The sequence below is a fragment of the Hypanus sabinus genome, chromosome 29, assembly GCF_030144855.1.
Source record: "Hypanus sabinus isolate sHypSab1 chromosome 29, sHypSab1.hap1, whole genome shotgun sequence".
Classification (NCBI taxonomy): Eukaryota; Metazoa; Chordata; class Chondrichthyes; order Myliobatiformes; family Dasyatidae; genus Hypanus; species Hypanus sabinus.
In genome coordinates this window covers 11,418,261-11,435,322 of record NC_082734.1, presented here as the reverse complement: position 1 = coordinate 11,435,322, position 17,062 = coordinate 11,418,261, and the positions used below count along the sequence as shown (strand labels likewise).

Below are 17,062 nucleotides of genomic sequence, written 5' to 3'. Positions count from 1 at the left end.
CTTAAGGGGAGCCCTCCCATAACACGATTAAATTCAGAAGTCCAATGTGTGTACATCAGGTTCTTATCTACAGATGGAAGAATTAGTCTCCTGTCTCTCTGTAATTTTCATAACAGTGTTCTTTCTCATTGATCTGATGTGCTTTGGATTCCATTCGTGGGGCAGTATAGTTACTATATAATGAGATTTTGCTGTATTTTCTGATGTAAGGACAAAAAATGATTTCTGGATTTGTGTAAAAACAGGACCCATTGGTTACTGAAGGACAGCATGAAAAGTACCGAGATGCTCTGAACGAGTTATAATTTTGTTTCCCCGGATCTCCACTCTTGAGGAAACTTTTTCAGCCAGAGAGTGGTGGATATGTGGAATGCTCTGCCCCAGAAGGCAGTGGAGGCCAAGTCTCTGGATGCATTCAAGAGAGAGTTAGATGGAGCTCTTATAGATAGCGGGGTCAAGGGATACGGGGAGAAGGCAGGAATGGGGTACTGATTGTGGATGATCAGCCATGGTCACATTGAATGGCGGTGCTGGCTTGAAGGGCCGAATGGCCTACTCCTGCACCTATTGTCTATTCTCTCCTGACCCATTTACCCTCCTATTTTCACAAGAGACTGTCATCTCCTTTTCTCCCCGCCAGAGCGAGTCTCCTCATTCCCATTCAGATCTTTATCAAAGATAAAGCCATTCACCGCCCTGGGGCAATTAACAGGCCCAGTTCCTGTTTAGCAGAGCATTCTGCACTGGGGAAGCTGCTTCTGTTGTACGTCCAGTTTTGTCTGGAGTATTGAGAGCAGTTTTGGGCCCCTTATCCAAGAATGGATGTGCTGGCATTGGAGAGGGTCCAGAGAAGGTTCACAAAAATGATCCCGGGAATGAAAGGGTTAATGTATGAGGAGAATTTGATGGCTCTGGGCCTGTACTCGCTGGAGTTTAGAAGAATGGGGGGGTGGGGGGTACTGTTATTGAAACCTACCAAATATTGAAAGGCCTAGGCAAAGTGGATGTGCAGAGGATGTTTTCAATAGTGGGAGAGCCCGAGACCAGAGGGCACAGCCTCAGAATAGAGGGATGTCAACTTAGAACAGAGGTGAGGAGGAACTTCTTCAGCCAGTGGGTAGTGATTCTATGGAATTCATTGCCACGCATGTCTGGAGACCAGGTCACTGGGTGTGTTAAAAGTGGAGGTTGATAGGTTTTTGATCAGTCAGGACGTCAAAGGTTACGGGGAGAAGGCAGGAGAACGGGGCTGAGAGGGAGGATAAATTAGCCATGATTGAAGAGCAGAGCACTTGATGGACCGAGTGGCCTAATGGGATTGATGTGGAGTAAGTAGCTTGTTATTCCTCACAGTGCCAGCTCCCCCACACCAGCTCAGTCAATAGTCCCCACACAGAGAGATCCACACACCGTCGTCTTCTCGCGATCCGATCACTTTGATTTTCCGCTCGCCGCTCTCTTTGGAGTCTGAAAGAAAGGAGTGTTTTATTATAAAATGGAAGACGAGTTCCCGGCTCCCAAGTGCAAACATGTAATGTGCAACTATCTGTCCATCCTAATGCACTACATGCCCCCCCACTAATCTGGGTGCCTCCCCATGAGCTGATCGCCCTCTGCCCAAAGCCCCAGCTGAGGTTGGGATTAGGGTCTGACCTTTACCCCGGGACATCGCAGCCTGAAATCCAGCATCTCTGGGGCAAGTGAGAGTCTCCTGCCTCTGGGTCCAGGTTGGCATCCACCCACCTCTGCCAGTTTCAACCCAGTCGTGCTACACACATGCCCTCTGTTCCAAAGCACTGGTGTCTGGGGATGAGAATGTCCCTCCCCCCCATCCACTCTGGCCTCCCAGCTCCTTGGATACAGGAACTGGGTACGACGAGAGGCCTAGGTGGGGATGATTAGGACCCAAGTGCTGGAGTATCCGAGCCTAGAATCGAGGCCTGATCCAAGACGAAAATGAGGAAAGGGTTCTAAACTAGACCCTAGACAAGGGTCTAGCGTCAAAGTAAAGCTGACGGCTGAGCACCTAACCTCAGGTCAGGTGCTCGTTAAATATTATAATCTTGGCTTCGAAACATGGCCGCCAGTTAGCGGGGCAGGCCTGAATCTTTAAATGCTATCCATATTCCGGAGAGTCAGAGCACCTAAACCCTGGAAGGCGGCATGGTTGGGTGCGTATCGTAACACAGAGAGCCCAGCACTGGCTCTGAGCTCACAGTTTCAGGACTCCAGCCAAGGCCACTGGATTCCAACAGATTCCGAGAGTCGTTAATCCAGTCATCAGTGGATTATTCACCAGAGAATGTGATAGGGTGACATTGAAATCATAAATATCAATACCTCGAGCTGTGGAGTGACTCTCTTTTTCAGCAGAATCTGGAAGAGTCAAATAAAGAAATCAACTCACAAACCACAAGGCTTTCTATTTCCCATCCATTGCATTCTTTTAAATTCTACCCGTCCCGCTTTTATGACATATCCCAGTGACGTATTGTCGACAGGTCAGCAGACATACCTTTAGCGTCCGGCCCACTCTCATTCTCGGCAGAGTCTGAAACGTAAAGGGAGAGAATTTCAGTTCCCCGAGCACACAGTCAGCCACTCAAACATTTCTCTAAAGTCCCACTCCCCCTGTGGACACCGCGACATTGCAATCTTTGAGAAAACTTCCCCTTCCTTCCCTGTGGGACCTTAGGATCGCTGAGAATCTTACAGTAATGTTCCTGGCCCTGGTGTGAAGCACAAGCTCTGACATCATCAGGCCTACCCCTCATTAACAACACGTCTCACGAAGGTAATGTTTACACTTAGTCTCTTTACAGAAGGGGAGTTCCACTCTGTTCCTTCTTCCCGATAGCTTCGGCCTCCTAATCATCCCCATGCATCACTGATTCACCTTCCCCAGGGCCTCAGATCCGTGATCTTTGCACTAGACCTGCGGCCCACGGGCCCTCGGTGACTGGTAGGGGGTCCATGGCATTAAAAAGGGTTGGGAGCCCCTTCGCTAGAGAGAGCAGCTCTCTGCCCTGCGTCTCAGCCTGCTCCATCGGTGGGGCTTGCAAACTCAGTTCAATCCAGGCTTATCAATTTTCAATCAGATGGCTGTTTAAAGATTATGATGATTATTTTTAATCTTATCTTACTAACGGGGCTGTATGGTAACATGGTGGTTCTCCAGGTTCGGGGGTTCAGCTCAGGGCTGACTACCCCCAGTTGGTAAAACAAAACTGTTACGGAAGCAGCAATGAAGAGTCCTTCCACATCGGAGTGAGACGGTATTCCTGAGTCTCCACCCGGGACCTGCATGGCTGACTGCAGTGAAAATCGGGAGGAAGCTGCTGACACGATGAAGGAAGCCCTGGACACCGCCAGAGATGGAGGACCTTCATTGCTGCCCTAAACCCCAACCGCGTAACGGGCAGACAGACGGTAGAGTGGTGGTTTACATGACACTATTACAGCTCCAGAGATCAGTGTTCAATTACAGTGCTTTCTGTAAGGAGTTTGCAAGATCTCCTCATGACCGCATAGGTTTCCTCCGGGTGACCCGGTTCCCCCCCTCACCCCCCCACACAGTCCAAAGACGAACCCGTTAGTAGATTAATAGGTCTTTGTAAATTGCCCCGAGATTAGACTAGGGTTAAAAGGTGGGCTGGGAGGTGCGGCTGTTTCGTGCTGTATCTAAATAAACAAAATAAGAAATAAATTACTTAGGATTAAAAATAAATCGTTATATTTAATCCCAACAGCTAAAGAAGCCTGGACGTGCTATTAAAGAAACGACAACTGCGATCACACATGATAACAGTTCCAGGAATATTTATTTCTTTTGGCATGATTTATTTTTATATTAGATTGACTCATTCTGGTTAATTTACACTTGCTTCCTGGACCTTCTGCTTTGATTTTCCCAATCCTTCAATCCAACCGCCTCAAGACTAACCCTGCTGGTTTTCCATTTCACCAACCCCTGTTTCCTGGAGCATCTGTGTTCTTCTGAAATGATTTGTACAGGTTATCCCTTAATTTTCTGCTTATTATTATAGCTTTATGACAGCTAATTATTATTACAGTTTCTTTCTCTTTCTATTATCATGTACTGCTTTGTACTGTTGCCGCAAAGTTAACAATTTTCACAACCTATGCCGGTGATAGTAAACACGAGGAAATCTGCAGATGCTGGAAATTCAAACAACAACACACACAAAATGCTGCCTGGCCTGCTGTGTTCTACCTGCATTTTGTGTGTGTTGTTGTCGTCCGGCGATAGTAAACCTGATTCTATCACCCGTCTACTTCGAATGAGTTACGATCGCATCTCCCCACTTCTCTATTCTCCCCCACATCATTTGCTGCCCTGTTTTCACAAGAGACTGTCTCCTCCTTTTCTCCCCACCCGAGCCTGTCTCCTTGTTTCCATCCAGATCTTTATTGAAACTATTTGCCCTAGGGTGATGAACAATGACAATGGACCCAGCTCCCGTATGGTAGTGTAGTCTGCCCCGGGGGCAAATGTTTTGATTTTATTAAGCGATTTCGTGCAAGGACAGGCTGTTCCGGCCCTTTGAGTTGCATTGCGCAGCTACCCACCGATTCAACCCTAGCCAAGTCACAGTACAACTTACAATGAACAATTAACCTACCAACCGGCACGTCTTTGGACTGTGGGAGGAAACCGGAACACCCGGAGAAAACCCATGCACTCACGGGAAGGAACATATCAACTTGCTTACAGAGGATGCGGAATAGGACTCCAACCTCTGACGCTGACCGCCTCGCTACCGTTTCTGTTGTATATTCACTACTCCACTGCCGGTCCTCTGACTCCACACGGGTTTGATGTGAAATAAGCAGCCTTTTAATCCTCAGCTCCCCCCCACACCAGTTTAGTCAATAATCCCCACACAAACCATCGTCTTCTCTGGGTCCGATCACTTTGATCTTCCGCTCGCCACTCTCTTTGGAACCTGAAAGCAAAACCAGTTTTTGATTATGCAATGCGAAGAAAGGGCATCTGTGTTCCCAGTCATATTCCAACGCTGCATCCCTACTGATCTGACTCAGGTGGGTGGGATTGTCCAGCTTTTCACCACTAATTGAACCCCAGAGTCTCCAGGGCAAGTGGGTGTCCTACCCCTTGATCGGAGATGCCTGGCTGCCGAGTTGGTGTCCTCCCAATGTATTAAGTCTTCCAGTCAATGCACAGACACAGAGAAAGTCTGCAGAAGCTGGAAGCCCAAAGCGACAGACACACACAAATTGCTGGAGAAACTCAGCAGGTCAGGCAGCATCGATGGAAAAGAGTAGACAGGAGACGATTCGGGCCGAGACCCTTCTCGATAAGCTTCAAGGGCGTTTGGGGAACTAGAGCCAGCTCGGCTTAGAGCAGGACAAATCCCGGCTCCAGCTCGTGGAAGGGAGTACAGGAATGAGGTGCTGATACACTGGGATTTCTGAACAGCATATAGCAAATTATCAGATTTACTGTACGTAGAATAAACAGGAATAAACGTGTGCTGATATTTAAGCTTCATTCAAGTCTCCTTCCTGTTGGCCACCATAAATCAAAGGGGGACCTGGCCTTAGTACATAGTGTTTGGATCCTTAAGGTTGTCATAGTTGGGGATGGTAATGGGGATAAGCTCCCATTGCCTATTAAATCCTCCCAATGGTATGCAGCTCAAATAGCCTCTGGCTACCAAGTCCAGCTCCTGGCCTTCACGTGTGGCTTAGCTACTAAACCCAGCAGAACAGTTTCTACCAACAGGAGAAGGGGCAAAGGTGGGTTTCTGCCAAAACCAGCCGCTTCCAGCATTTGGGGCTCCTCAGCCGTGGTTGGCAGCTCATTGAGGAGGAGGAGGAACTCTGATCCCAAGCCTCCGCTGCCTTGAGGTTATACCCACTCATGGGGGAGGCTTCAGGAGTAAACCCCGAGGGAAAACCTGAAGCTGGAGTCCCTAAGGCAGTCCTACGCTGAGCTCAACACCAACTGGAAACTCTCGCAATGCTGCTGGTGATTAACCGTATCGGTCCCTGGGTTCATCAGCTGCATGGAGAGGGGGAGCCTGCCGCACGGGCCCCGGGAAGTGCAGACAGCTAGGATGCAACATCCGTGATTGACCCTGATCAACAGAGGGCCTACGCAGAGGCATTGGTGGCAAGTATAGGGTGGTTCTGCCGAGCCTGTGTAAATCTCTGGGATGGCAGCTTCTGGAGAGTTCTGGCCAACATCAGACCCTTCACCTTAGCAAGGGCATGAAGGATTTGTGGAGGGTACAGGAACAAGGATCTGGAATGGTTCCTGGGACTTGGATAAAGGTATAAGGTCATCCTGGAGAGAATTGCTCTCCTTGGAGAGATATTGGAAAGAGCAGACCTAGATCACAACATTTTCTTTGCGGTAAGCTGACCCTGGCAGCGGAAGATCCAAACAGGAGGGGTCACAGCTTCAAAATGGTGGACAAAGATAGAAGGCATGTTTGTGGACCTCTCTTTGTACAGATTGTAGTTTTGCATCTGAGTGTGTCTGTCAATTAGTGCCCCAATCGAGGAACTGGGTTTGGGAACTGAGATAGAATAACATGCAGAGCTGTGGGTAACGGGAAGGGGGTTACTCTGTTAGAGCATGTATAGAACTGATTGGCCATTTCTAAGATTCTATGTTCGTATATATCGTTGTTACTTGTATTTTGTACATCTTCTTCACTGTTACATCGCTCAACCATTTAGTGTGGGAGTGAACTCCAGAGTCTATTTTTCACCTTATTTAACTGTGTTGCTGTTTTGCATTGTTGATCTCTTTCCTAAATCTTTCTGCTCATCTCATTCAATTTTTAATTTTGCAAGAGCCTCCAGCTACCTCCTCTCCCATCTCCCCCGCCCCCCAGTTCCCTCAGCACTGGGGGGGGGGGGGGTCTTCCCTCGATCGGGCCTTCCCTAAACCGAATCCTTCTGCTTTGTATCTGGCCTTCCACTCCCCGTGCTGTTGCTGGTACCCGTGGATCTGATATCATGTGCTTGTTAATCCCCACTGACCCAGTCTACTCCCATACAGAGAGATCCACAAACCATCATCTCCTGATCTGAAGACTTTGACTTTCCTTCCGACGCCCTCTTTGGAATCTGTAAAGAAAAACCGGTTTTTTGGTTATAAAATGGAAAATGAGCGTGGAAGGTTCCCAGTGACACATGTGACTGGGCGATGAATTATGGAAGGAATCTATTATGAATTACCAAAGAACTTGGCCAACATAGGGGCTGGTCAAACACCTCATCAAGGAGAGGACATCAACCCCAATTGCTCCTCCATAATGGACTCCCATACCTACGCAATCCCCATCAGCTATCTCCCCATACCTAAGCGCCTGGTGGTGGATTGGGGTCCAAATTGTTATTTCTCTTGTAATTTAATCTTCTTCATGCTTGTTTACATGCTTATAATCAGCTGTTTGTCCGTAAACATTCCGCTGATTTTCCATCATTTGCGGCATAGCTGGCTCTGTGTTTTCTTTCTTTCTTTGTGAGCCTTAATCAAGATTCTCTTTGTTGTCTCATGAGCAATTTTTTTTTTATAAATCGGAGAAGATTCCCTTATAGACCATAAGACATAGGAGCAGAATTAGGCCGTTCGGCCCGTCAAGTCTGCTCCACCATTTCATCATGGCTGATCCAATCTCCTGCCTTCTCCCAGTATCCCTCATTGCCCTGAGCAATCAAGAACCTATCAACCTCTGCCTTAAATATACCCAATGACTTGGCCTCCACAGCCACCTGTGGCAAAGAATTCCACAGACTCACTACTCTCTGGTTAAAGAAATTCCTCCTCATCTCCCATCTAAAACTCTCTAAATCCCTCTATTCTGAGGCTGTGTCCTCTGGTCAGACTCCTCCACTACAGGAAACATCCTTTCCACATCCACTCTATCTGCCACCTTGAACCTGTTTTCAGTACAGAGAGAGGCCATGAGGCAGGTTCTCAGCCAGAGTGAGTTGGTTACAGTTAGAGTTAGTTCTCAGGTGCTGTGGTTCACTGACATTCCTTTAATGAAATGTTTGTAACCACATGACTTGACTTCCAATATCATCTCCAAATCCAACACTAGCTCAGGGTAGGATTAGAGTTTCCAGTTCAGTGGTCCCCAACCACCGGGCCGCGAGGAAACGATACGATTTGGCGATATGAAACGATACGAGTCAGCTGCACCTTTCCTCATTCCCTGTCACGCTGACTGTTGAACTTGAACGCATGCGAGGTCATCAGTTGCCTAAACACAGTGACACCCTCGCGCCAGGGATCACTGGTTGGCCTCGCCCAGCCGGCAGAAAGTGGCGTTGCTACTGGCCTGGAGCGCGGACAGGTGGGCGCCGCCTCTAAACCTGTTTACCACACTGAATGTTCGTGGGGAACCCGGTGCTAAAATATTCGCAGATTACCCAATTTGGGCTCAGGGTTTCGTAAGTAGCAGAGCAGCTACCTCGCTGCGATCTACTGAAGGTCATCCCTCGGGACAAACCCTTGTCAGCCGATGGACCCTACAAGGGGGGCACGTTCCCTGTCGCACTCCTTGCTCAGCTGGTCGGTCGCTCTCTCCGGACAGCGACCGCGGCGGCTCCAATATGGGGACCTCCGGCCCTGACCTTGTCCTCTCACCCCACCCACGACGTGCCGCACCTGGCCAAGGCGTCTGGTGGGCAGAGGCTGGAGTTCAGGCCTGGAGGCTGTCTAATGAGGTAATGAAGCCCTCAAAACTGCTTCAGTACCTTGGGTCCAAGCACCCCACATTTAAAGACAAACCTGTTGAGTTTCTTGAGCGGTAAAAAACGTAAGCAAGTGGGACAGAAGTGCTGAGAGCCGCATAAACTAAATTGCGGAATAGACTGGACATAAGGAACCTCTTTCGAGTATCGCTGTATTCTGGTCGTGATTAACACCCCCCACCTCCCCGTCAGCTGGTCCCCAAGAATATTGTCAATATTAAACTGGACCATTGGTGACCCCTGATCTAGTTGTAGAGTCATAGAGTTATACAGTACAGGAAAGAATCTTTTGCTCATCATATCCATGGCGATCTTTGTGAGGGTCTCTGATGGTTGGGGTCTACCATGAATCTTGCGTTCCAGCAAGCCAGGGCAAGTACAATATGAAGATCAAGCTGATTATTTATTTATTGAGATACAGCGCAGAATAAGCCCTTCCTCCCCTCAAGCCGTGCTGCCCAGCAACTCACCGATTTAACCCTAGCCTATCCAAAACCCTTTTCACTCTAGAGAACATTCTGCTAAACCTTCTCTATACTCTCTGCACCAAGAGACTTTGAAATTTTAAAGGAATTGTTCAATGATATATTTAGAGGCGGGGAGGAGAGAAATGATCACATGACCAAAAGCAAGGCGACTGACTGGATGAGGGTGTTACCAAGCTCCAACGGGAGGAGGAGGCGGCTTGGCGGGACTGTGTCACTGAGCTGAATAGTCTCACCCCAGAGAGATAGACAGTTCGCACGGTCTCAGGGTTCAGATGTAAGAGCAAAAAAAACCCATCAGAAATGGGATGAGGGCAAGGCCATCTGGCCTGTCGAGCTTGTTCTGCTATTTAATAAGATCATGGCTGTGGGCTCAGCTCCACCTACGTGTCTTTTCCCCAGAATCCCTTCGTTCCCCCGCTATGGAAATATCTACCGAACTGTGCCTTCAATATGTTAAATAAGGTAGCCACTACTGCTTCCTTGGGCAGAAAATTCCAGAGTCAATAGTCTCTGGGAAAAGCAGTTTCTCCTCATCTCTCTCCTAAATCTATTCCCTTGAATCTTGAGATTATGTCCCCAAGTTCTAGTCTCACTTAATAGTTGATACAACTTTCCTGCCTCCATTGTATCTATCAAAATGTTTGTACAAGAACTCCTCTCGTTCTTCGGAATTCCAGCAAGCGTAGTCAATCTCTCCTCAGAGGTTAACCCCCTCATCTCCGTGATCAACCTCGTGGATCTCCACTGAACCACTTCCACAGCCAGAATATCTTTGCTCAAGTAAGACCAGAAATGAACAGTACTCCGGGTGTGTCCTCACCAATACCCTGTAGAGTTGCGGCATAACTTCCCCCTTCTTAAATTCAATCGCTCCAGCATTGAAAACCAGCATCAAATGATGTGCTGGATATTCACCTGGACAGTTCAGATTCTTTCTTATCAGGAGGGTCCTCGCCTATCCACAAAGTGAACCCTGCCTCGCCTACCACAGGGCAGAAATAGGCATCATGATGGGGCAGGAGATATCAGCCTATTCTCTCCACCTGCATGTTACCCCGCCCCAACCAATCCGGTAGAGCAGTGAATTCAGACAGAATTGGACGCACGGTTCGTCATTTTAACCCTGATGCCGCCAGTGAACTGGAAAGCGGAGGAGGTGCTCGAGCCGAGGCTTGTTACGGAGATGCTCTGCTGCTCCGCAGGTTCTTCAGCCTGTGGCATTCCGGCTTTCCGGAATCACCCTCCTATTTTCCAGTCCCCCCCTACCCCCACCCTGATGCTACTCAATAAAACGCCAGGACGACAAGGACCCATCTTGTATCAAAACTGTATGATATTTCTGGAGGAACACAGCGACTAACATAGACTATCTATTGAACAATACAGCCCTTCAGCCAACAACGCTGTGCCAAAATTTTAATCTACTCTCAAGATCAATCTAGCCCTTCCCTCCTACATAACCCTCCACTTGTCTATCATCCATGTGCCCATCTAAGAGTTTCTTTAATGTCCTCATGTACCTGCCTCTACCACCGCTCCTGGCAAGGTGCTCCACGCGCCCACCACTCTCTGTGTAACACCCCAGGCCTCCGTCTCCTAAGGGGTCCGACATTGAGGAAGGGGGTGCACTGATCAGTGCGAAGGTAAGTGGATATATTGACCGTCACTGGGACCCTCATCGGAGGCTTGTAGTAGAATAGGTGGGTGGGGGGGAATGAGAGCAAAACATTACTTTCAGGAGGGAGGGGAGTGACTAGAAGCTCCACATTGTAGCTTATCAGTAACGGCAGATGAACAGCCAAATGCAACACAGGATTTATTAGGGACCTGCTGCCTCACTGGCTGGGAAAGAGCCAAGTCAGTGAGCGGTGCCAGGAGATACTGGAGCATCCTGCACAAGGGCAGGTCAAAGGCACGCCAGTAAGGACTTGCACTCTCTCTCGACTATGTCTCCTGTCTCTCTCTCTCTTTTGCCAACCTATCCATTTATCTGTCTGTCTCCCTCTCCTACCTCCATCTGTCCTTCTCTCTCTCTGCTCATCTCACTCGTCACCATCTGCTCTTCCGTCTCTCTTTGCCTTTCAGTCTGTCTCTCCGTATCTTATCCTCCCCTCTGCCTCCGTGTAACAATGGAGAAAAGGAGATTGCAACATAGACAGACATAAAGATATTAGAGCTGTCAGTCTCTAGTTGTCTCTTGCCCTGCCCAGTTCTACGTCTTTCTCTCTTTTACTCAGTCTCTCTCTCTCTCTATCTCTGTCTTGCACTGTCTGACTCTTTATTGCAATTCCTCATTTGCCCTCCCTCTGTATATATGGAATTCGTTGGCCACTGTACCTAATAAAGTGGCCTCCGAGTGTATGTTTATGATCTTCTGTTGCTGTAGCCCGTCCTCTTCAAGGTTCAACATGTTCTGCGTTCAGAGATGCTCTTCTGCACACCACTGTTGTTACTTGAGTTACTGTTGCCTTCCTGTCAGCTTGTACCAGTCTGGCCATTCTCCTCTGACCTCTCTTGTTAACAAGGCATTTTCACCAACAGAACTGTCCCTCACTGGATTTTTTTTTTAGTTGATCTCACCTTTCTCTGTAAACTCTAGAGACTGCTATGCATGAAAATCCTAGAAGATCAGCAGTCTCTCAGATACTCAAACCACCCCATCTGGCACCAACAATCATTCCACGGTCAAAGGCACTTCCCTATTCTGATGTTTGGTCTGAATGACAGCTGAACCTCTTGACCATGTGTGCATGCTTTTATGCACTCAGAAGAACCTAATAAAGTGTCCACTCACTCGAACATAAAAAATGGAGGAAGGGAAGGGAGAGAGGGAGAGAGTGTTGATTTGCAAACTGACTCCTTACACTTGTACAGGTCCAGCACTACAGCAACCATCAAAACACAACGAGAAAAGCCCTGTAAGTGGCAGAACGGGACTTAGCTGCTAGCTGTTACAGGGAATGAACAGACTGATCAAGGCATCTTCTAATTACATCTAAATTGCAAATATACCAACCTCCAGTAGCAATTAGTCCTCAGTTATTGGCAGTAATAGCAAAAATATACAAATAGAAATCTTAAATCAGAACAGAATCGCAACAGGACACCATGAAAGTTGAAGGAAGTAAAGATACTGACCGTCTCTTTCATTAAGGTCTTTCAAGATCACTGCAAAAGACAGAAATACCGTGTCACAATGATGCTTTCAGTGAGGTGTCAACAGACCAATTTACTACGGAGGGATTTTCAAGAATTTTTCTGACTGTCTCTCGCCTTGTTTTCCCTCTCCCTCTGCCCCTCTGCCCCCCTGCCCCGTCGTTTGAACGCGAGTGGGGAACGGGCAGGTCTCCACGTTATTGCAGTGGAGCTTGTGCCTTGCTGCATCTTTAGCACATCTGCAGTACCCACTGACTGGGGCTTCCTGCAACTACATGCTCCTGCCCTGCTGCCTTTGGCTGACGGTCGGTCCATCCTAAGGTGCTGAGGATGCCAGCCCTCCCTGGAACCTTCTACAGACCCCCCTCTGACTGGGTACCGCTCGGGAAGGGACTCCAGGGGATTTAACCTCTCCCGGTGCCAGAGATCCTCACACCCCCCTTCCCTCTCCTCCCCAGGGGGCTGCTGTAAAAATATGCAGCAGAGGTTTCTGGGGGGGTTCCAGTGACGGGTCACAGGGTTGCTGCGGGCTTGTGTGGCCAAAAGGTCACTGAAGCGACGCAGGGTCATCGTCAGGGCCAGGGAGGGAGGTGCAGCCATCGCAGGGAATGGTGAAAGATCCCAATGTCACCTCAAGTGGCACAAGGTCAAGCCTGGGGTTCGCCTCCACCCCGGGCTAACCGGCAGGACGGTCGGGGGGGGGGGGCAGGGGAAACGCACTGCAGCCCCACGAGGCTGTTGCTGCAGTGGGGAGGAGGGGGAGAGCTCTGCCCGCGGAGCGGTGCAGGGGCTGAGCACCTCATTTAAACCCCATCTACGCAGATGCGCCCCTGGGATTTTTTCTCCCCCGGACAGTGCGAGGAAGCCAGGATTAATTAAAACGCGCGGTCCCGCATCGCGGAGTGAATGACTGCGCACTAAAAACATCCCTTGGATTTGCGTCTCCAAGGTGCGAGATACATCCGAACCGGAGCCCATTAACTCCCCTGCCTACCTCGGCAGGAGGTGTGAGCCGCCAGTCCGAGCAGGGCAAGCAGTAGCAGGCTTCTCATCTCTTCGCTTGTCCTGGCGGGGTGGCAGCGAGCTGGAGACCGGCAATGCAATGATCTGCAAGGGCAGACCCGGCGTTTTTATGCCGCTCCTGCTGCCTGGCGGAGTGAGTCATGTGATGCTGTGGCTTCTACCATCTGCTCGCAGGATGGACCACAGCGTCCAAACCCGAACCCCCCGCCGCCACCTGCCCGGTGATTCACAATCCTGACAGGACCAGCCTTCGCAGCTCACAATGTACAGGGAGAGTGTGTGTGTGTCTGTGAGACAAATTATTCCACCTCTTCCGAGCTAATTCCGGGCAGATGCGGTCACGCTGGGCTTGCAGTCTATTTACACTCTCAGTGAAGTGCATCGTTTTTTTATTTCGGATCTGGACATTGTTCCAGCCGGGGATTCCAGAGGGATGCCATAATCTCACGGCTGTGGCCCGGTGGCTCTCCACGCCATGCCTGCTGTCCGCGGCCTACCTCCTCTGTCTACCCCCCCCAACCCCCTCCACCTCCACACTGATCTTCCCACCTCACCGACCCCAGCAGACCTCATCCACTCACACTGTTCAACTCGAGTTTCTTGTCTTTTAACTATATGAATGTATACTGTCAAACGAGACAACGTTTCTCCAGACTGGGCAGTAAAGCGCAGTAGGACGCATAGCACACAATGACTTAATGATAAAATCTACAGGTGAATTATGCAGAATTCATTGGCTATATTTAAGAGGAAGTTAGATATGGCCCTTGTGGCTAAAGGGATCGGGGGTATGGAGAGAAAGCAGGTACAGGGTTCTGAGTTGGATGATCAGCCATGATCATACTGAATGGCAGTGCAGGCTTGAAAGGCCGAATGGCCTACTCCTGCACCTATTTTCTATGTTTCTATAAACAAAGTGCATAAATTTAATCTATGTTATAAAAATAATATAAATTAATTATACAGAACAGATTATCTGGTGACACTCGGAATGTGATGTGGCGGGGAGTTCAGAAGCCTAAAGGCCTGAGGGCAGAAATCGTTTGCCATCCCGACTGTTCTTCCCTTTATGCATTGGAGTCTCCTGCCTCCCTTTCGTCCATTCCGTTCTGCCCAGTTACTGTCCAGCCCCACACCTCTCACCTCCCACCCCAGCCACTCAGCGCCTACTGTTTATCCCCACACCCCTCCCCGCCACCCAGCCCAGTGTTGGTTGCAACTCCGCATCCCCTGTATGTGGCGTCCCGTCACACGTCACCCCCATTGACGCTTCTTTACGTTGCGCACCCACCTCTCCCCGTCGTTCCCTCACTGACTAATTCGCCTCTCCCTCCACCCACTCAATCTCGTTCCTCTCCCACCGTGATCCACGTCCACCTCAGCACCCGCCAACCAAGGGTCTCGCTCTTCTTCCCTACACCCGTCTTCCACCCCGTTGCCCCTCACGCAGCTGCCTCCTCCCCTCCCCCCCCCCCCACGCCGAAATCAGTACTTTGAACAAATCACTCAGGCACATCTGCATTCTTCCGCTCTGCTGCACACAACCACATTCACCTATCTGGTCCCATCCTATCGGAGGCATTTTCCTACCCACTCTCTCCCCACCCTCTCTGCTATTGAAGACCAGCTTGCTTTCTCCCTTCCAGTTCCCATGAAGGGTCTCGTAACTGAAAATTAATCCCGTCTCTCTCTCTCTCCCTCTCTCCACAGACACCAGCTGGCGTGCCCAGTATTTGGAGGAGGGGCATTTTCTGTTTTACTTCAGACTTCGGAGGGGAACTGTGCAGCTGTGAGCTGTTCAACTGGATGCTCCTGATCTGGTAGGCCCTCACCGTTCATAATCAGCATCAGAGTTGGGCTTAAAATCACTGGCACGTGTCGTGAAATTTGTTGTGTTTGTGGCAGCGGTAATGCAATACATAATAGTACAAATTGTGAATTACAGTAAGTACCTCTGTTATCTCTCTCTCTCTCTATATATCTTGCCGTGACTATCCCTCAAGGTCGATGATGATACTCTTCATTCCGTTGATCTATTGGCCGACAGAGCGAAGACGCCTGTGCGTGTATTTTAACACGTACTTGACGTTGCACTCCAAGAAGCACACGACACTTTGCAGATCAACCAACTGATTCCAACGGCGTGGAAACCACGACGACTGGAGCTGATGGATTTGTTGCAGCCTTCCTCCGCCTTCACAGCTGTTGAGTTCGACGTAACTTCGTCCGTCTGTTCCACCGTTGAGGTCTTGGTTGTGTGTGTGTGTGTGTGTGTGTGTGTGTAATTAAATAAGTAGTCCTAAAAACAGTAGTGAGGTAGTGTTCATTTAGAAATCGGACGGCAGAGGGGAAGAAGCTGATCCTCAATCATTGAGTGTGTGCCTTCAGGCTTCTGTACTTCCTTCCCTAATGATGGCAATGAGAAGCGGGCATGTCCTGGGTGATGGGGGTCCTTAATGACGGATGCCACCTTTTTGAGGCCTCACCTCTTGAGGATGTCCTTGCTGGTGGTTACCACACAGTTCCAGGGAAGCACGGTATCCAACACAGATCACCTTATTTCCGAGTCCCTGGGTTGCAGCTCCTTTCCAGGGATACGAGCTGACTGCTGTGCTGAGGGAGTGCTGCACCGTCCCACATGATGTAGCCAACGTGCCAGAAAAGTTCTCTTCTGCCCCTAACATTGGAGGTAGAGGCCTTTTGGCCCACAATGTAGTGCTGGCCTACATCATGCTCGATCTAACCTGTCCCCCCTCCATTTTTCTTTCATCCATATGCCTGTCAAAGGGTGCCTACAATGTCAGGTTTCGATCCAGATTTGTTTACGAAATGTACATTGAAATATACAATGAAGTGCATCATCTCAATAGTTCAATTGTTCAATTTAATATCAGAGAACGTATGCCGTATACAACCTGAAATTCTTACTCTTTGCAGACACCCACGAAACAAGAACACCATAGAATGAACGATAGGGACATTAGAACATCAGAGCCCCCCCCTCACGCCCACAAGCAACAGCAGAAGAATTGATCCTCCCCCCACTTGTGCCGGCAGAATCACCAACCAACCCCCGTCATGCAAGAAATAGCAGCCCCACAAGGAGACCTTGAGATAGAGTCCGTCAAAACTACAGTCCACAAACCAGCACTGCGGTATCTCAGGCAGGCTCTCTCTTTCCATCAGGGACGTGCTGGGGAAGGGGCAGCCCGCAAGAGTTGCCACACATTTCGGGCACCAACATAGAACGCTGACCGCGCTCGGCAAAACGACACGGAACCTGCCAAGCAACAAAACAACAGCAAAAGGCGCCCCGTTCCTCCCTTCCACTCACCTACCTACCCAGGTAGGTATACACTGTCCCTCTAACCTCTGGATTGGCGGATTCGCGAACGCTGTCTGTACCACCACCTTCAGCAGAGCATTCCATGAACTTCCCACTCTGTGTAAAACCCCTACTTCTGCTGTCTCCTCTAAACTTTTCCCCACTTGCGTTAAGTGGATGTCCTCTGGCAGAATGGCACTCCTTCTGTGCCTGTTATGCATCTTATAATCTTATCTTCTAAACTCTTCCAGGAGTTCTTTCGAATGTTGAAATGTCTGGACAGAGCAGATGTGGAAAGGGTGTTTCCTGTGGT

General features: G+C 49.3%; 1 protein-coding gene across 19 annotated transcripts in view; it reads right to left on the bottom strand.

The window, feature by feature from the left end:
* The window catches only part of LOC132382976 (protein starmaker-like), a 110,063-nt gene extending 96,374 nt beyond the window's left edge, over positions 1–13,689 (bottom strand). For 9 of the 19 annotated variants that reach the window (XM_059953598.1, XM_059953610.1, XM_059953609.1 and 6 more), the window contains exons 1-7: positions 13,396–13,688; positions 12,384–12,413; positions 7,069–7,122; positions 4,911–4,967; positions 2,516–2,551; positions 2,341–2,376; positions 1,411–1,467 (exon numbers count right to left, since the gene is read on the bottom strand). In XM_059953598.1, the coding sequence (XP_059809581.1) occupies positions 1,411–1,467; positions 2,341–2,376; positions 2,516–2,551; positions 4,911–4,967; positions 7,069–7,122; positions 12,384–12,413; positions 13,396–13,453 (328 nt within the window). In that variant the 5' untranslated portion in view covers positions 13,454–13,688. Of the gene's footprint in view, positions 1–1,410; positions 1,468–2,340; positions 2,377–2,515; positions 2,552–4,910; positions 4,968–7,068; positions 7,123–12,383; positions 12,414–13,395 lie in introns of all 19 variants that reach the window. The other 10 variants (XM_059953606.1, XM_059953611.1, XM_059953600.1 and 7 more) reach the window with 2 other exon arrangements.
* Positions 13,690–17,062: the final 3,373 nt, after the last annotated feature.